Source organism: Canis aureus, chromosome 8 (genome assembly GCF_053574225.1).
Source record: "Canis aureus isolate CA01 chromosome 8, VMU_Caureus_v.1.0, whole genome shotgun sequence".
Lineage (NCBI taxonomy): Eukaryota > Metazoa > Chordata > Mammalia > Carnivora > Canidae > Canis > Canis aureus.
In genome coordinates, this window is record NC_135618.1 from 8,483,939 (window position 1) to 8,504,601 (window position 20,663).

Genomic DNA, 20,663 nt, shown 5'->3' on the forward strand with positions numbered 1-20,663 from the left:
ACTACACATAGAAACAGCATCTTTTTGTGTGTGCGGTGGTTCTCCACATCCCCCCTCCCAGCCCATGTGTTTACTGTGTGTTAGGACCTCAGAATAGTGTATACTGTGCCTAAGGACTCAGGGATGGCCTCATTTACATATTCTAATTCAGTGGGAAATGTGGAGAAAAACTAAACAGAAATTGAAATCAATAACCTCCAACAGGGCAGCCCGGGTGGCTCAGCGGTTTAGACCCTGCCTTCAGCCCAGGGCGTGACCCTGGAGACCTGGGATCGAGTCCCACATCAGGCTCCCTGCAAGAAGACTGCTTCTCCCTCTGCCTGTGTCCCTGCCCCTCTCTCTATCTCTCTCTCTCTCTCTCTCTCTATGTATATATATATATATATCTCATGAATAAATAAATAAAATCTTAAAAAAAAAAACCCAACCTCAATACAGGGTTAGAATACCTCTTAACATGCATTCGCTTAAGTGCTGCGGCTCTATAGTAGAAGTTCTCAACCTGAGCTCCGTGGGTTGGCTTGGGGCGTCTGAACCTGTATGCACTGTATGCATTTTTTCCTTTAAAACGATATATGAAAAAAATAAAATAAAATAAAAAGCAATGTATGAACAACAACAACAAAAATAAAACAATGTATGAGTGTGTCTAGGTGCATTTTTCTGGGGGTAAAGTCTCCTAGTTTTCACTAGATTCAACGAATAGTCCCAGAGCCCCTAAAAAGGGCTACGTAATGCGGTTGCCAGTTGGCAGGACCGTCAAACCGCAGTTGTTCCCAAGCGGTCCCTAGCTGCAGCAGGCGAGGCGGAAACCTTCTGCCCTCAACAAAAATGGCGGGAGCGGCTTCCCACGTAGCCCCTCACGCGGAAAGGCTAGAAGGCCCCCGCCACCTTCTCTCCACCTTCCCACTCCTGACCCCGGAAGGACTCCGCCCCCGCGGCCAGGCGGCGGCTCAGCGCGGGGCTGCGGCGGGGAAGCGGGCGTGGGCCAGCCGCACCTGGCCGGGGCAGCCGCAGGTAGGAGGGGGCGGGCCGGGGCCGCGCAGAGTCCCGCTGGGCTCCGGACTGCCCCGAGCCGGGCGGGGGCCGGGCCGGGCCGGGCGGGGCCGGGCGGGGCGGGCGAGGGGAGCGGCGCGGGGCCTGGGCGGCGGCGGGGCCGCGGTGCGAGCGGGGCGTGCACGGGGCTTGACCCGGGGGCGCGGGCGGGGGGCGGGGGCCTCCTCGGCAGGTGCTCTCGGTGAAGACGGCCGCGGCGGACTGCGGCCTCGGGACCCTCTAACCCGCGTCGCTCCTCGTCTGCGTTCCGGAGGGAGGCCTCCCGGAGACCGAGCTCTGCACAGACCTGCGTCGTTGCTGTTTTAGCAGCATTGCCAACGAAGCGTTTTTGCTATGTTTTTCTCACAGGTTGCATGGGTTTAGGCCTCACTTCATTTTTTTTTTTTTTTTTGGTGTGTGTGTGTGTGTGTGTGTGTGTGTAGTTCAGACTTTCCTGCTTGCTTAAATTCTAAAGTCCAAGGTGTAGAGTAGAATTTTAGGAGATTTAGGAAACAAACTATTTATCACACATTTTTTCTTCTTCTTCTTTTTTTTTTTTTTTTTTTTAGCTCTGCAGTGGTTAGCTGGAGAGGAGCGAGTAATATTACATAATATAGTATTATGGGAGATGTTTTAGACGCACTCTACAAAGTTGAATAAGAATTAAACCGCCTTAGTGTGCATTTTATTTTATTTTATTTGTTTTAGTGTGCATTTTAATTAATACTTATGAAAACAACTGACACGCTTGGTTTTTTATTGTTATTTTTTATTTTTAACCTTATTCAGTTATTAAGTTTGGAATCATTCCCTCAGTGATTTTAACTTAAATGGAATGAGGTAAATGAGAATGAAGAAAAAAAAAAAATTGTTAGAATTCTTAAGGAAGCCGCGGCAGCTTAGATTGAAATGTTTCTTTCTCCTCTGCTTAAAAAATTGGAACCCTCTATAATGGAGAAAGTCCTTTTAGATGAATTATTCAGTTTTTTTTTTTTAAACTGTAGCACAGATAGCTTAATGATCCAGAATCTTCAGTTACTAAAAATGCTTCTCAAGAAGTCGTGGATTTGGGGAGGCGGAGGGGATAAGTGTGCTTTCTTTTTTTTAAGATTTTTCTTTTTAGTATAACATTAAAAGAATAATACAGGCGCTTAAAAAATCAAATATTTGAGAAGACTTATAATGAAAAGTAATGATTCCTTGCCCAACCTTTCTTACATGCCAGCCTTGTTCTCCAGAGGACCATTTTTCTCTTGTTTGTTTCTTCATGGATTGCTTTGTATTTCTCAGTTAAATGTTTATATCATAGTTTTTTGGTTGGAATAAATGTACTTCCATTAGAATTATACTGAGCCTGAACATTGTAATCAGAATATGTTTGAGGGGAGATTAAGTGTATACCCTGCGAGTGTCACTAGTAGAGAGTAAGGTTAGCGTCAGTAGCAGTAACCCACCTTAAGAAGTATTAACTGTGTTTGATTTGAAAGGAAACTGCTACTTAATCAGTGGACTTGATACTTGTCTGAAGAAAGGATATTAACCGAAATGGATATCTACTGGAGTTTACAAAAAGAGGAGAAATATATGCAGAAATAAAGACCTTTTTTTTTTTAAGATTTTATTTATTTATTCATGAGAGACACAGAGAGAGAGAGAGAGAGGCAGAAGGAGAAGCAGGCTCCATGCAGGGAGCCCGATGTGGGACTCGATCCAGGGTCTCCAGGGTCACGCCCTGGGCTGAAGGCGGCGCTAAACCACTGAGCCACCCAGGCTGCCCAGAAATAAAGGACTTAAAGTATAGCCAGTCAATAAGCTTTTATAGAGAGATTGCTAATGATTTTTATTTTCTCTTTAGTTATGTTCCTGTGGCCCTAATGGAGGAAAAGAAATGTTAAATTTGGTAGACATAAAGATTCTGGTTACTGGAGAAGCCTACTCTCTTGTGTACCAGAGACCGGTTCAGGCTTTTAATTGGCCTAGATAAAATATTCTTCAGGACCCATTCATTTTGTGCTCACCAGGGAGCCTTTATAACTTTTTTTTTTTTTTAATTTAGCTCCTTACCGTTTTTTATTTCAGGGAGGGTATGTTTTGATGACATATATAGGTATTCTTTTAGTAGATAGCATATTTACTATAAATAAGTAAATTTGTAAGCTAATTTATACATCAATATTAGGTGACTTTGTTTAGTATGCGTCCAGCTAGGTACACAGGTAAAATGGAGTTTCTGCCCTTGAAAAGCATAGACCCAGAGCCGGAACCATCGTGTTTCTGTGACAGTTCTGCTATCTTTAAGGGCCCTTCTGAGAGATAGCTGCCTTCTCTGTAGACATCTGACTTCTCTTTCTCTGGTTTCAATAGAAACAGGCATTAAAAAATACTAAAATTTTATAGCATGTATGTGGCCTTTCTTTGAAGATCTTTAAAATGTGCTAGTTGGAAAATAAGTGCCTGAGTTCTGAAGTTCAGTGAACTGAGCTTACTTTCTGGCCCCAGGAGTCCTGGTTCCAATCAGATTCCCTTCAGCACCTGTCTCTCCTTTTACTTGTAGGAAATAGGTGGGAAGAAATTGATTTTACATTACCATTTAAAAGCTGACATGTTTAACCAGAAAAGAGAGAATCTAGAACTTGCAATTTTCTAAGGGAAATATGCTATCTGAACTCATAGTTCAAATCTAACTCATTTTCTTTTTGGGTGCTTTGGTGATTAATAAACCTGTAGTTCAGATAAATTTAGCTCATAATTTTCTTCAGGGAAGAATATCATGAATAATTAACTGCAAAAAGAAAAAACTGATAGAGATAAATTTTGAATTTGTATCTTTCATTTGGTGGCTCATATATTTTTATGTTTCATTTAATGAAGATCAGAAGAGGAGTCATGTCAGAAGAAACAGTAAAGGAATCACAGTTTTCCTTGAAGACAGCAGTACTAAGAGTGTTTGATCTTCCTGTGTCTTGGTACTATTCTCTCTCCCAGGTAAAAAAGCAAAAACAAATGTGAAATTACTAAGTTTATTGTTCTGACCATAGTATTTTGTTTACAATATTTAAATTTCAGTTGAGGTTTTATTTTTTTATTTTTAAAATATTTTATTTATTCATGAGAGACACAGAGAGAGAGAGAGAGGCAGAGACAAGGCAGAGGGAGAAGCAGGCATGATGTGGGACTTGATCCCGGGTCTCCAGGATCACGCCCTGGGCTGAAGGCAGGCGCTAAACCACTGAGCCGCCTAGGGATCCCCTCAATTGAGGGTTTAAATGGCTCAGTCAAAATGTTTATTAAGGTAGTTTAATACTTGGTTTTTATTTCATGTTTTTTTTTGTTATTATATTCATAACTTTTTAAAGGAGATCATATTACTTTAAAAAATAGACCTGTGGTGCCTGGCTGGCTAAGTTGGAAGAGCAAGTGACTCATCATCTTAGGGTCATGAGTTTAAGCCCCATGTTGGGTATACAGATTACTTAAATAAATTAATTTAGAAAAAATAGTCCTACTTTAAAAAAAAAAGATTTATTCACTTGAGAGAGAGAGAGAGAGAGCATGAGAGCACAAGCAGAGGGAGAAACAGACTTCATGCTGAGCAGGGAGTCTCATACCTCATAAATGGAATCATATAATATTTGTCTTTTGGGGGACTGGCTTATTTTACTTAGCATGTCCTCAAGGTTCATACGTTTTGTAGCATGTTAGAATTTCCTTCTTTTTCCAGGTTGAATAACATTTGATTTTATGTATTCCCTGCATTTTGCTTATCCATTCATCCATTGCTGTTCATTTAGGTTACTTCCATCTTTTGGCTCTTATGGATAATGGTACTATAAAACATGACTGTATGAATATCTGTTCAAGTCCCTGCTTTCAGTTCTTACAGATATCTACCAAGAAGTGAAATTGTTGGGTCATATGAGGATTCTGTGTTTAATTTGTTGAGAAACTGGCAAGTTGTTTTCCATAGTGGCTCCACCACTTTTCACTTCTGTCAGCAGTGGTCCAAGGTTCCGGTTTTTCAACATTCTCACCCAAACCTGTTATTTTATGGCTTTTTGATAGTAGCCACCCTGATGGGTATGAGTTGATATCTCATTGTGGTTTCCCTAGTGATTTGCATTTCCCTAGTGACTAATGATGTTGAGCATCTCTTCATGCACTTATTATCCACTTGTATATCTTCCATGCGAATGGTCCCTTGATTTTTAACAAGTGCTTCTAATGGAATTTGTACTTCATTGTACTAAAGGGAAAGGTACTTATGGTAGGTAGCATTTATCACTAAAGTTACATCAAATTTCATCAAATCCAAGATGATCATTTTTGACATTTCAACATTTGTAAAACTTGCTTACAATTAAAATGAATAGTATCTCAGATGAGTAAAATACAGTGTAACTTTATATGTACATAGGAAATGATGTTGCACAGATAAGATGTATACAAATAGTAATTACTACCTAGTGTTCACTACATTTAAGACATGTATGTCCTTTATACATAAAATGTGTCTAATCTACAAAGTAACCTTGGAATTTGGAAATCATCTCCATTTGACAGATCTGGAAGCTTCAAGAGCTTCAGTAACTTGTCTAAAAGTGCAAATAATAGAGATGCCTCGGTGGCTCAGTTGGTTAAGGAGCCTACTCTTATTTTTTTCTTAAATTAATTTATTTGAGAGGGAGAGTATGCAAGTAGGGGGAGGGAGACAGATAAGCAGATTCTACACTGAGCACAGAGCCCCATGTGGGGCTTGATCTCAGAACCCTGAGATCATGACCTAAGCTGAAATCAAGAGTCAGTCACTTAACCGACTGAACCACCCAGGTGCCCCAAGCATCTGACACTTGATCAGACAGACCTTGATCTTAGGGTTGTGAGTTCAAGCTGGGCATGGAGCCTACTTTAAAAGTGCAAGTAATAGGGGCACCTGGGTGGCTCAGTTGGTTAAGTGTCTGCCTTCAGCTCAGGTCATGTTCCCAGGGTTCTGGGGTAGAGCCCCACATTGGGCCCTCTGCTCAGAGAGGAGCCTACTTCTCCCTCTCTGCCCTCCCTTGTGTTGTGTGTCACTATCTCTGTCTCTCTCTCTCTCAGATAAATAAATAAAATCTTTAAAAAAAAAGTGCAAATAATAAGATTTTAGCTTGTACCTCCTTGATCCCCAGATCCATTTTCTCTCATTTCCTTTCTTTCCTTTTTCAGGACTACATGCTTAAAAGAAAATTTGACAAATATGGAAAAGAATTAAAGAGAAAATAAAAATAATCAGCAATTCCTCTATAAAAGCTTATTTGCTATACTTTCTCTAGATCTTTTATTTTTGTATATATCTCTCTGCCCTCCACTCCCCTCTCCCTGCCCCCACTACCTTATTCCCCCCATTTGAGATTATAAAGTTCTATATTTTGAACATTTTCTATCATTAAAAATGCCTTATGACTATAGATGTACTATAGTTTATTGAATATTTTTCTGGTTTTATGTTTCTGGTTTGTTTCAACAGTTTATTATTTATATATATCTTTGTCCAATTTTTAGATTTTTATTAAGGTAGATTCCTAGAGGTGAAAATATTAAGTCTAAATGTTTGGTATTCTTTTATTTGTATATGTTATACCATTTGGATGACATTTCAAAGACTAGCAGAAGGACGTGTATAAAGCATTGTGCTACACATTTTGTTGGGTACGTTTCCAAGTTCATTTAGCCCTTACAATGATCTTTTTAAAAATGTATTATTTGAATAGGTAATACGGTTCACAGATCAAAACCACACACATATATACAGATACATACATGAAGATGTTTTGCTATCTCAATCTCCATCCATTCCCTATGGGTAACCATTTGGATTCCTTGAATATCAGAGTTTCCTTAATCAGATATCAGTAAAAGCAATTATATACTCTTTTTTTTTTTTTTTTTTTTTTTTTTTTTTATGATAGGCACACAGTGAGAGAGAGAGAGAGGCAGAGACACAGGCAGAGGGAGAAGCAGGCTCCATGCACCGGGAGCCTGAGGTGGGATTCGATCCCGGGTCTCCAGGATCGCGCCCTGGGCCAAAGGCAGGCGCCAAACCGCTGTGCCACCCAGGGATCCCTTATATACTCTTTATTTTCTTGTCTTTCTTATAAAAGGGAGCATACTACATGTGTTCTTGTTTTTTCACTTAGATTATTTCCTGGAGATCTTTCTGTATTAATATGTATGGATATTTTTCTTTTTTTTTATTCCTACTGCTACATAATATTTCTATACATGAACATTTGTGTTATTTCTGATCTAGTGCTGTTACAAACAATGCTATAATGAGTAAGTTTGATATATCTCAATGCATACAGGTGTAGGCATGTGATACAGGTATAGGCACAGGATAAATATTTAGACTTTGGATTTCCAGGCCAAAGAATAAATGTATTTGAATTTGGTAGGTACTGTTAAGTTGCCTTCTGTAGGAACAGTATTATTTTGTACTCCCCCCATTTTTTTTTTTTTTTTGCCAGTCTGATAGGTGAGAATGTTTTTTGTTTTTTTTTTTTAAGATTTTATTCATTTATTCATGAGAGACACAGAGAGAGAGGGAGAGACAGGGAGAGGGAGAAGCAGGCTCCCTTTCAGGAGTCCGATGTGGGACTTGATCCCAGGACCCCAGGATCACAACCTGAAAAAGGCATGCTCAATCACTGAGCCACCCAGGTGCCCCCAAGAATGGTATTTCATCATGATTTTAATTTTATATCTCTTTTATATGTTGAGAGTCTTTTCATAGATTTAAGAGGAATTTGTATTAAGTATGAACATTTTAAAGGCTTTTGTTTGTCATTCTAAAGTTGCTTTTCAGATTGGGTATACCGCCAAAAAAGATTGAGTATACCAACACGGTGTCTTTTTTTTTAAATCTTTTTTTTTTTTTTTTTTAAATCTTACCATTTATTCATGAGAGACACACAGAGAGAGAGAGGCAGAGACACAGGCAGAGGGAGAAGCAGGCTCCATGCAGGGAGCCCTACGCGAGACCCTATCCTAGGTCCCCAGGTTCACACCCCAGGCCAAAGGTGGTGCTAAACCGCTGGGCCACCAGGGCTGCCCCCAACACAGTGTCTTAATCATAATTATTGGATAATGTCTTTTTTCACAGCCTAAAAATCAGAGTATTAACTTTTTAAAAATGTTCATTGGCATTTTGTATTTCTTCTTTAGGAATTACTTTTGTACCTTTTGCATATATGATTTTATTATACCACCTATTTTTCGATGGTAAGAATAATTCTCTGAGGCCAGGTGTATTACCCAACTCGTTCCATGAGATATTTTTAAAAATAATAAAGGGGCACCTGGGTGGCTCAGTTAAGCATCTGCCTTTGGCTCAGAACATGATCCCAAGGTTCTGGGATCAAGCCCTATATCGGGCTCCCTGCTTAATGAGGAGCCTGCTTCTTGAGGGAGAAGCACGAACTCCTGCTTGTGTTCTCTCCCTGTTTCTCTCTCTCAAATAAATAAAATCTTTAAAATATAGAGTCATTGCAGGTAAACTTAAAGATAAGTTCTCTATTCTCAGCCGTGATACTTAGTATTCAAAACTCATCCCATACAAAAACAAAAAACAAAAAACAAAAACAAACAAACAAAAAACAAAATAAAAAACCTTATTCCATGCTATTAATGCTCTATGATAGGTCAGCAAACTACAGCCTCTGAGTGAAATCAAGACTACCACTTGTTTTTGCAAGTAAAGTCTTATTGGGACATAGCCATATTCATTTGTTAATGCATTATCTGTGACTGCTTTTGCAGGACATCAAGAGAGTTAAGTGGTTGCAGTAGAGATCATATGTTCCACAAGCCTAAAATATTGACTACTTGGCCTATACTGAAAGTTTGTTGATTCCTGTACTAAGAGAGCAGGTTGTAGTTTGTTTTTAATTTTTATTTATTTATGATAGTCACACAGAGAGAGAGAGAGAGAGAGAGAGAGAGGCAGAGACACAGGCAGAGGGAGAAGCAGGCTCCATGCACCGGGAGACCGACATGGGATTCGATCCCGGGTCTCCAGGATCGCGCCCTGGGCCAAAGGCAGGCGCTAAACCGCTGCGCCACCCAGGGATCCAGCAGGTTGTAGTTTGAATAGCACAAAGGACCAAGAAAGGACCAAGGAAAAGGGCAGAGTTCTTGTTTTGTAACTTTAGAATTGGATTGATTATTTTAAAATGAAAAAAAAAACATGAAAGACTTTTTTGTTCATTAGTTTAGCCTCTAAAAATTAAGAAGCCGTGTTGGATGCAATTTAGTTATATAATTGCATAATTGAGATATGTCATCAGTGTGACTGAGGTAATTTTAATACATGATGTAAGACGTGCATAGATTTAAATACCTTCTCTGATGCATCTTTTTTTTTTTTAAGATTTATTTATTTATTCATAGAAATGCAGAGAGAGAGAGAGGCAGAGACACAGGCAGAGGGAGGAGCAGGCTCCACGCAGAGAGCCTGACATGGGACTCGATCCAGGGTCTCCAGGATCATGCCCTGGGCTGCCGGCGGCGCCAAACCGCTGCACCACCGGGGCTGCCCTTCTCTGATGCATCTTGATTCATATTTCACCACAGAAATTGTATGATCTTTAACCTCTCTGAAGGCAATTTATCATGTTTGACACAATAAAGATAAGCAAGCCCTCTAATAAATGTTATGTTTACATATATTTATATTGTATATATTTTATTTCCCTGTGTCGTTTATTTAAGGAATAATATATTTTCCAAGTATTTGTTCTTTATTTAGTGAATACATACTCTAAACAAAATACTTGTCTCTTTATCGTTTTAAAGATTTTATTTATTCATGAGAGACAGAGGCAGAGAGATAGGTAGAGGGAGATGTGGAACTCGATCCCAGGACCCCGGGATCACGACCTGAGCCAAAGGCAGATGCTCAACCACTGAGCCACCCAGGTGCCCCGAGTCTTTTTTTCTTGTATGGTTTTCTTAAGGATTACTTTGGTATATTACTGTTTATCATGTTAATACAAGCAGATTCTGTTTTTCAGCTGGCAACCACAACATGAAGAGGTAAGTAGTTCAGTTGATTCTCCAAATTCAGTGTTAAGTGACAAAGACAAGGAATTAACTGAGCGCTTAAAAATAAAAATTTGTCTAAATGCAGTGTGGCATCCTGCATTGGTCCTGGAATAGAAAAAGAACATCAGTGAAAAAACTGGTGAAATCAGAATGAAGTCTATAGTTTAGTTAATAATATTGTACTAATGTTAATTTTTAAGTTTTTTTTAATATGAAGTTTTTAGTTTTACAAGAGTTTATATAAATGTTAATATCATGAAGATCCTAAGTGATGGGTATAGTAGGACTCTACTATCTTTGCAGGTTTTCTGTAAATCTAAAATTATTTCAGGATGCCTGAGTGGTTCAGTCGGTTAAGTGTCTGGCTTTGGCTCAGGTCATGATCTTAAGTTCCTGGTATTGAACTCCGAGTCAGGCTCCCTGCTCACTGAGAAGTCTGCTTCTCCTTCTGCCCCTCTCCCTGCTTGTGCACTCTCTCAAATAAATAAATAAAATCTTAAAACAATAAAATTATTTCAAACTTAAAATTTTTTAAAATTAAGTCAACATTAAATAATAGCTCACAATTTTTGAATGCCTGCTATGTGTCAGATATTACTTTATGTATATTATCTATTCACAGCAACTCTGTGAGGAAGAGATGTTATTCCTATTTAGAGTTTACAGTTTGTCTGTAGTGTGTTCTAGTTATCAGATTCATTCAAAGTATATCTCTTAAGCCCCTCCTGTGTTTCCGTCAAGATATAAAGTGATGAGCAAGATCTAGACCGTAGTTCCAGCCTTTACTGAGCTTAGAACCTCAATTTTGTAGAAACCACCCCTTCTCCCCCATATAAAGGTGTTATAAGTACTGTGTTTGAGGAATAGATCAACTGAATTCTTTATGCTGAGTAAAAGGAAATAAATAAGGTTATTGGAGTAGGAGACTTGTGTGTGACTATTCTCTGTCTCCAGAGAATATTAGATAGCAGGGGAAACTTGACAAGAGCTTTAAACAATAGCTTGAGGTTATGAAGTGGGAAAGATTGTGAAATCTGAGCATAAGAAGTAGTGTTCCTTTCCTTTGTATTCTCAGTGTCCGGGCCATAAATGGATATTCAATTCATGTTGAAGGAATAGGACATGTGTCTAGTTTTCATTTGTCTGGAGGTGAGGAAATGGACCATATCACCATAAAAAGCCCCTCTGAGCTTTGGGATTCTGAAATGCTGTGTTTCCTGGGTTCAAGGCAATGTTATAGGAAGTAATTGACTTTCCTCTGTGGAGGAAAACGAAACAAAACAAGAAGTGATAGGAGTAATATTAGAGACTTTCAAATGCTGTGCTGTCTAGATTACTTAGGATAAACATTTTCTCGGGAAATTTGTGACTTTTTTGTCATAGAAAAGATTTTTTTCATGAGATCATGACTGTAAACTTCAATAAATCTTTTAAGTAAAAATAATACATAACATATAAACAGAACTTGGATCTTAATAAAAGTGGATCGATTTTTATTATGTTTGAATTTATATTAGTAAAGAACATTATATGTCTGATGGAGTAGTTTTAATTTTGTATTTATATCTTCTAGTAGTTCTCTACTTCAGTGCCCTTGGATATAGTAGAACTGACAATTTAAGCAGTCATGATCACTTAGCTGTGACTGGGCCTTTATTAATAGATTATTTTCTTTAATGGAGGTCTTAATTTTGATACCTTATATTTACTCTTGCAGTAAACACTAGTCTTTATATTTGATATAAGATTAATACTTTTTAAGATTAATATTTTTTTGATAATGAGGTCATGGCAGTTTATAAAATATATGGAAAATTAAGATGTTCTTAATAATAGTGCTATTTTTATTTTTTAAAATATTTTATTTATTCATAAGAGACAGAGAAAGAGAGACAGAGACATAGGCAGAGAAGCAGGCTTCATACAGAGAGCCTGATGTGGGACTGGTCCTGGGACCCTAGGATCATGTCCTGGGCTGAAGGCAGACACTCAACTGCTGAGCCACTCCCTATTTTTATTTTTAATTAAAAAAATTTTTAAGGTTTTATTTTTAAGTAATCTCTATACCCAACATGGGGCTTGAATTCATGACCCTGAGATCAAGAGTCCCATGCTCCACTGAGTTGAGCCACCCAGGTGTTCAAGAGAATAATTCTTAGTTTGTGAAGGGAAAAAAATTTGAGGTGGTATTGGGATGTTCTAATTTTTCTTGGTAGTTTTGAAGGAATTTAAATAGACTTGGAATAAAAGTAGAGTAGGAATAATATTTTTAAAGATTTTATTTATTTATTTATTTATTTATGAGAGAGAGAGAGAGAGAGAGAGAGTCAGAGACATAGGCAGAGGGAGAAGCAGGCTCCATGCGGGGAGCCTGATGTGGGACTGGATTCCAGGACCTTGGGATCATGACCTGAGCCAAAGGCAGACAACCACTGAGCCACCTGGACATCCCAGAGTAGGAATGGTTTAAACTTTTTTGTTAGATCATAGTTACTGAGGCCACTGAGGCCACATACAAATGGAAGTAAATCATTTCTGGTATTCCAGAAAATTAGCAATTTTTATGTGTAGAACACAGATGTTATTTTAAAAATAGCTTTACTTAAAAATAAATAAATAATTAAAAATAGCTTTATTAAGGTATAATTGACACACATTACACTGTCCATATTTAAAGTATATGATTTAAGTTTTGACACACTTGTATACTTGTGTATATTATACCTATGAGATTCTTGGCACAATCAGGGTAATGAACATATCCATGATCCCTAAAAGTTTCTTATTCCCCTTTGTAATTTCTCCCTTTGCATCTCTCTCTCCAGGTCCCCTCCCTCACTTTCCCCCAGGCAACCACTGATCTGCTTTTTGTCACTATAGATTTGTTTGCATTTTCTGTTTTATATTAGACAGAATCATATAATATGTATTTTCTTTTGTCTCTTTTTTTACTTAGTCTGATTTTGAAATATATACATTGCATATATCAATAGTAATTCTTTTTTATCACTGCGTAGTATTCCATTATATGGATATACCACAGTTTGTTTGCTTGTGCATCTATTGGTGGACATTGGGTTGTTTCTTGTTTTTATTTTTTAGTTGTAACCAAAGCTGCTAAGAACATTCCCATGCAAATCTTTGTGTGGACATATGCTTTCCTTTTTCTTGGGAGTGGAATGCTGAATCATAAAATAAGGGTTTTTTTTTCAAAGACTATATATTTGAGAGAGAGAGAGAGAGCAAGAGGGAACAAATGGGGAGGAGAGGGAGAAGCAGACTCCCTGCCGGGCTACAAGCAAGATAGGGATATATTTAATTTATTTTTTATTTTTATTTCTGTGTTTTTAAGATTTTATTTATTTATTCATGGGAGACACAGAGAGAGGGAGAAGCAGGCTCTTAGGAGTGCCTAAGATACTGGGTCTCCAGGATCAGGCCGTGTGCTGAAGGCGGTGCTAAACCACTGAGCCACCTGGGCTGCCCTTTTGCCCATTCTTTAATTGGTTTTTCTTACTAAGTTTTGAGAATTCTTTATGTACCTTGGGTACAATTCCTTTATCAGATACATCATTTACAACAATTTTTTTCTAGTCCATAGATTGTCTTTTTAACTTCTGAAAAGTGCTATTTATTTATTTATTTAACGACTTATTTATTTTAGAAGGAGAGCTCATGTGTGAGCAGAGGGAGGGGCAAAGGGAAGGGTGACAGTCTCAGACAACCCCCCTCCCTCCAGTGCAGAGCCCAATGCAGGCTTGATCCTATAACCCATGAGATCATGACCTAAGCTGAAAGTGAGCCAGAGGCCTAACCAGCTAAGCCCCCCAGGTACCTAAGCAGTGCCTTTTTTTTTTATTTTTTATTTTTTTATTTATGATAGTCACAGAGAGAGAGAGAAAGAGGCAGAGACACAGGCAGAGGGAGAAGCAGGCTCCATGCACCGGGAGCCCGACGTGGGATTCGATCCCAGGTGTCCAGGATCGTGCCCTGGGCCAAAGGCAGGCGCCAAACCGCTGCGCCACCCAGGGATCCCACCACCTGTTTTAATTATCCTAGTTTTATAGTTAAGTTTTGAAATTGGCTAGATTAAGTTTTCCAACTGTGTTCTTTTTCAGAGTTACTTTGGTTATTCTAGTTCCTTTGTCTTTCCTCAACTTTTTTTTTTTTTTTTTTTTTAATAATCTGCCAAAATCTACAGAAATTTTTGCCTGGGGGCTCTTGGGTGGCTCAGTCAGTTAAATGTCTGCCTTTCGCTCAGGTCATGATCTCAGGGTCTGGGATCAAGCCCTACTTCAGGCTCCCTACTCAGCAGGGAGTCTGCTTCTCCCTCTCCCTCCATCCTTCACACCCGTTTGTACACCCCACCCCCAATAAATAAAGATCTTTAAAAAAATCTTTTTTTTCCTTTTTTTTTTTTTTAAGATTTATTTATTCATTCATTCATTCATTCAGAGAGAGACAGGCAGAGGGAGAAGCAGGCTCCGTGCAGGGAGCCCGACGTGGGACTCGATCCTTGGTTTCCAGGATCACACCCCGGGCTGCTGGCGGTGCCAAACCGCTGCGCCACTGGGGCTGTCCAAAAAAATCTTTTTTCCTGGGATTTTGATTAAAATTCTATTGGTTTTTGTAAATCAGATTGGAGAGAAACAACATTTTATAATCCATGAACATGATGTATCTCCTTTCATCTTTGTTTTTTTCATCAGTATTTTGTTATTAACTAGCACTGATTTCTTTTTTTTAGATTTATCTCTAAGTATTGTATTTTTTTTATTTCCCTCTCCCACTTCTGCACCATTAGGGAGACTTAGGATTCTTGCTTTCTTTTATGTGAGTAGTGACTGGTGGGATTCATGAAGATAAAACCTGCAAAAAATATGGATTACCCCTATCTTTGCAGCCCTGCTACCAGGGGGTACTTTACCCTCTCTCACCAGTGCACACTGTCTCTACCAATTTACTCGCGTACTAGCTGAACTCATAAATATCCTTTTGTGTTTTATCTCAGCGTGCCAGAGTTTATAAGTTATCTCTTTGTGCAGATGCCTGTGTCTCTTTAGTTTTGGGGCCGGCAGATTGCCCTCCGACCTCAGCATTGTGATGAGTTCAAGAAAAAATGAGAACTTGCCATTTGCTTGGCTTTTTGTTGTTAAGAATTTGGAAGTGCATCAGGCTCCCTGCATGGAGCCTGCTTCTCTCTCTCTGCCTGTATCTCTGCCTCTCTCTCTTCCTCTGTGTCTTTCATGAATAAATAAATAAAATCTTAAAAAAAAAAAGAATTTGGAAGTGACACTCTTTGTACCTCTCTACACCTCAAGACTATGGCTTTATATTATAGATCTCCTGTATTTTAGGTGATTGATAGTGTCTGTCCCCCAAGACAAAGTTAATTACCTCTTGCTCTGATATTAATAGTGTATACTTATATTACTGTATTTATCACACAATACTGTAATTACCTGACCATATATTTGTCTCTACTGTTAGCACACTGCTTGAAGGAGGCAAGATCTGTGGCCTCAATAACCAGGGCTTCTCGATCATTGAAAGGCATTGATATTTGCTTGCTGAATAGAATTACAGTAAGAATTTTAATCTTCATAATACAGTGTGGTACATTGTAAAATGCTGAGTAAATATTTGTTGAATAATTCATGCATAAAAGGACTTATTCAGATAACATTTACAAATTGAGTTAATTCAGAGCATCTGGGTGGCACAGTCAGTTAAGTTTCTGACTCTTGGTTTTGGCTCAGGTCCTGATCTCAGGGTCGTGAGATCAAGCCATGCATTGGGCTCTACATTCAGCACAGAGTCTGCTTGAAATTCTTCCTCCCTTTGCTCTCCTCTTCCTCGAGTGCATGTGCTCTCTCTCTCTCTCTCAAACAAATAAACCTTTAAAAAAATTGAGTTAATTCATGTTTGTCCAAATTTCCAAATTGTCCAAATTAAAAAAAAATTAAAACTCTGACATGGGGCTCCTGGGTGGCTCAGTTGGTTAAGCGTCTGGCTCTTGATCTCAGCTCACTTCTTGATTTCAGGTGTGTGAGTTCAAGCCCCATGTTGGGCTCTACACTGAGTGTGGAGCCTACTTAAACAAAAACAATCGGGCAGCCCAGGTAGCTCAGTGGTTTAGTGCCGCCTTCAGCCCAGGGCATGATCCTGGAGACCCGGGATCGAGTCCCACATCAGGCTCCCTGCATGGAGCCTGCTTCTCCCTCTGCCTATGTCTCTGCCTGCCCCCCTCTGTCTCTCATGAATGGATAAATAAAATCTTTTAAAAAACAGAAAACAAAGCGAAACTGAATTAATCATTCCTATAATTTAAAATCTTGCTGTGATTCAGATATTTAGTTGCATGAAAATCATTGGTTCAACAGGTTTTAATGACGTTGAATTATTTTGTGTTCCTTTTGACTTTTTGGTAGATTTGTTACCTAGGAACTTAAGAAAATAATAGATTAGTATAGTTTGCTTGTTTTTAAAATTCAAATTGGGGGACGCCTGGGTGACTCAGTTGTTGGGCGCCTGCCTTTGGCTCAGGTCGTGATCCCAGGATCAGGTCCCACCATTGGGCTCCCTGCGAGGAACCCACTTCTCCTTCTGCCTATGTCTCTGCCTCTCTCTCTCAGTCTGTCTCTCTCATGAATAAATAAATAAAATTCAAATTGGGCTACCTATCACTAAAGAGTGTGAAATAATATTCTCTTGGCATTACTTAGAACTAGGTTAGCTTAAGAATAAGTTTTGTTCTTATGTCTTTATTTTAAGTGAACAAATAAATGTAAGAAATTTTTTCAACCTACCTGCATCTTTTCCAGATAAAATTTTCACCAGTAGCAAAAAAGTTGTTTGTGGTAACTGCAGTGAGTGCTGTGTCTGTAATTTTTCTGGCCCATCATTTTAAAAGAAAACGTGGAAAGAAGAAAGGAAAAATATTACCATGGGAACCAGAGCACCTTGTACTTGAATATGCTAAGAGAGCAGCATCAGACAAAGGTAAGTGGAGCTAGCTGAATTAAATCTATAAAGGAAATTTTATATATAAATCATAACTGATGTGCAGTGATTTCAGTGTTTTAGTCTCCAGAGTTCCTTTAAGAATAATACAGATATACAGATTCATTTTAGAAAGATTAGAACCTACAGATAAGCAAACAAAAAATTAAAATCACCTGATACTGTGCTACCCAGAAGTAATGAGTGATAATACTTTGGCATATATCTATCCATTTCTAGTTGCATTTAAATATATTAAAACATAACATTTTATATTATGTACATATAAATGATATATCTAGTTTAAGGAAAATTATGATTACCTCTTTGTAGACTGCTTGTTAGATACTTAACAATACATAAGAATGTTTTTCTAGGTCAAAAAATATACTTCTATGCTTTCATATTTAGTATGTACTTAATATTAAGTTTGTAAACATACACCCTGATTTGTTTAAGCAGTTTCTTGTTGTCCCTTTATTTATTTATTTATTTATTTAAAGATTTTATTTATTCATGAGAGACACAGAGAGAGAGGCAGAGACATAGGCAGAGGAAGAAGCAGGCTCCATGCAGGGAGCCCTATGTGGGACTCGATCCCAGAACTCCGGGATCACTCCCTGAGCCGAAGGCAGACGCTTAACTGCTGAGCCACCCAGGTGTCCCTTGTTGTCCCTTTAGAATGCTTTTCTTGCTTTGCATTTATTTGTCTGATTATTTTCTTAATGTATAAGTAGAATAGAATTGCTGGTCTCTAAAAGATCTATGGATCTATAGTTAGAGATGTGGTACATATTGCCAAAGTATATCAATAACAATAATTTCTTGAGCATGCTGAATTTCTTATTTTTTAAAATTAATTTAAATTTATTTAGAGTATCATATGCTTTTGTGATTGACTTGTCTAGCAAATAATTAATGAATGACTTTTGTGCCAAGTACAGTGAACATTACAGTAATGGTAGCTCTCACTTAATGAGATTTTATTAGATCTCAGGTGTAGTGCTAATGTATATTCACTGCATTATTTAACCTTTATAGCAATCCTGTGAATTCAGACTATATCCTGAGTTATTGTTTAGACTTAAGAATGAGATAAGGAAAAAAAAATGAGATAAGGAAAACTTAAGGGACTTGCACAGGGTCATATAAGTCCAGGGATTGAATTGAAGAATGTCTTAACTGTTGCATTAAAGATGAACTAAGATACAGCATCTGCCATAGATGAATAGATAATTAGGAGAGACAGAAATATAAAAAACTAATTATAGTATAATATGATATGGTTTAGATGTAATTCAGGAAAGAAAGTGCTTATATTTTGTTAAATTTATAACTTGAAGGTTCATAGTTACCAGTATGTTTTTATTTTATTTTATTTTTAATTATTCTCTGTACCGAACATGGGACTCAGACTTATAAACTTAAGATCAAGAGTTATATACCCTACCAGCTCACTCACCAGGCACCCTCAGTTGTCAGGATTTTTTATACTGATTATAACAGATCATTCAAATACTGCTGTAATTAGATGAATATTTTATTCTTCATTTAAGAAACAAGAGTTTAGCAGTGTTAAATACAATTGTAAAGAGATGTGGATTTTAATGATGTACATTTAATAATTTACACATTTGAGTGAAATGTGTTTTAAACTTAGCTTTCTGAGTGAATATAATGTAAACCTTGAAAATTTACATTACATTTATCATTGGAGTTAATAATATCTCTAATATTATTGATATTATTGTATTTGGTAGGTTCAAGTTGTTCCAGTAGTAGACAGAATTTGACGTTATCTTTAAGTTCTGCCAAAGACAAAGGATCTCAGTCTTGTAACTATGCTAATGGAGGACTTTTCAGTAAATACTCAGGTTCTGCACAGAGTTTAGCCTCCGTAAGTAAAGAACAAAACTTACTGTTTTATAGATTTGCCCTTGTGTCTATTGTTATCTCTTTGTTTAAATGTCATATAGATAACTCCTAGTATGGAAAGAACCTTAAATCATCTGGTTGTATCTGTTTTCTTTAAGCAAGTAAACTTTTCCTTTTGCTGACTAACCAGCCAGTTTCATTCCAGCTTTCCTTGAGTAAGTGATGTGGACACATGAGGGCTGTAGAACAGTGTTGATGTGGAAGTGTTGTTTCAAAACTAGATGTTCTGTAAAGAAGCTGGAAAGATACAGTCAGACTTCATGCTAGGTCACAAAATAATGAGCCTCCATAGGTTTAAAGTGTGTGGGTTGCTGAAGCTAAGTGTGCAGTTCCCTTACCTTGTTCTTTGGAGCATTGATATAGTATTGATTGATGGGGAGAAAAAAAGTTAGTATTTGTTGCAATTTAGTAAAGTTTAAAAATTTGTTAAATAGGTAGATTGTTAAATAGGCTTTTTACTAAATAAAGAAGAGGCAAGAAAATGTATGGTGATAAATGTGTTCCTGATCCTTCTGGTTCCCCTCCTTGGAGACAAACAGCATTGATAATTTCTTACATATATACTTCTGGGAAAGTATGCCTCTACCATCATGTATATTCACTATTTAATTTTATTTTTTATTTTTATATTTTTAAAAGATTTTATTCATTTATTCATGAGAAACACAGAGAAAGAGAGGCAGAGACACAGGCAGAGGGAGAAGCAGGCTCCGTGCAGGGAGCCCAATGTGGGACTCAATCTGGGGACCCTGGGATCACGCCCTGAGCCAAAGGCAGATGCTCAACCGTTGAGCCACCCAGGTGTCCCTGTATTCATTATTTTAAATAATTTATTGAACACCATGTTCTGTACCCTGCTTCTGTATTTTGTTGGAATATATAGCTGCCCCTTTCTTAAGTGCTTAAAAATATACTAAATTTTTAAAGGCTATTCTGTGGTAGGAACATCTAGATCAAAGGCCTGCAGGCTTTCATTTGTTCTTTGAAACTGAACAGGATGATGAAATATATGCCCATTCTATAATCTGGATTTACTCTGTGTCAGAGAATACCTCTATTTTGAAATTTTTCAACCGAGTTGAAGCAGTTGTTCTTAACTACTAAGTAGAAAAAGGGAGTTTCATGATAAATGTGGATAGAAAGTCTGGAATGCCTTTACTATACTTGCTTCAGCTCACCCCATCATTCCACTGCTGGGACTAGGAACCCAGATTTCTGCCATTTTTACTGAGTGCCCAAACAAGGCAACACATGTGGAAAGGAGGGGTCAGGGTCCACAAAACTTGGTAATTGCATATGAGAGGTGTGAGAAGAGAAGTTAAAGATGGCTTTCTGTTTTCAAGTTTGGGAAATTATGGGGATGGAAGTATTATTAGTGAATCTGGAGAAGGAAAAATTTTTGTTGTGGGAAGATGCAGAGCTCCTTTTTGATAGAGTCAGTTTTAAGATGCCAGCAGAAGAGCTGAGTAGAATCAAATAGGCAGATGGAAATATGGGCTAAATTTCTTTATTTTTAATTTTAAAAACAAGTTTGTTTTGAGAGAGAAAAAGAGAGAGTACATGAGGAAAGGGGCAGAGACAGAATCTCAAGCAGACTCCCTGCTGAGCACAGA

The 20,663-nt window shown here is 37.9% G+C and overlaps 1 protein-coding gene across 3 annotated transcripts in view; it reads left to right on the forward strand.

Annotated features, from left to right (window-relative positions):
• The first annotated feature begins 844 nt into the window (after nucleotides 1-844).
• The window catches only part of MIGA1 (mitoguardin 1), an 86,069-nt gene continuing 66,250 nt past the window's right edge, over nucleotides 845-20,663 (forward strand). The window contains exons 1-4 of one of the 3 annotated variants that reach the window (XM_077905106.1): nucleotides 845-1,017; nucleotides 3,907-4,020; nucleotides 16,938-17,115; nucleotides 18,876-19,012. In XM_077905106.1, coding sequence (XP_077761232.1) covers nucleotides 3,922-4,020; nucleotides 16,938-17,115; nucleotides 18,876-19,012 — 414 coding nt within the window. In that variant the 5' untranslated portion in view covers nucleotides 845-1,017; nucleotides 3,907-3,921. Of the gene's footprint in view, nucleotides 1,018-1,212; nucleotides 1,405-3,906; nucleotides 4,021-16,937; nucleotides 17,116-18,875; nucleotides 19,013-20,663 lie in introns of those variants that run through there. The other 2 variants (XM_077905103.1, XM_077905104.1) reach the window with 2 other exon arrangements.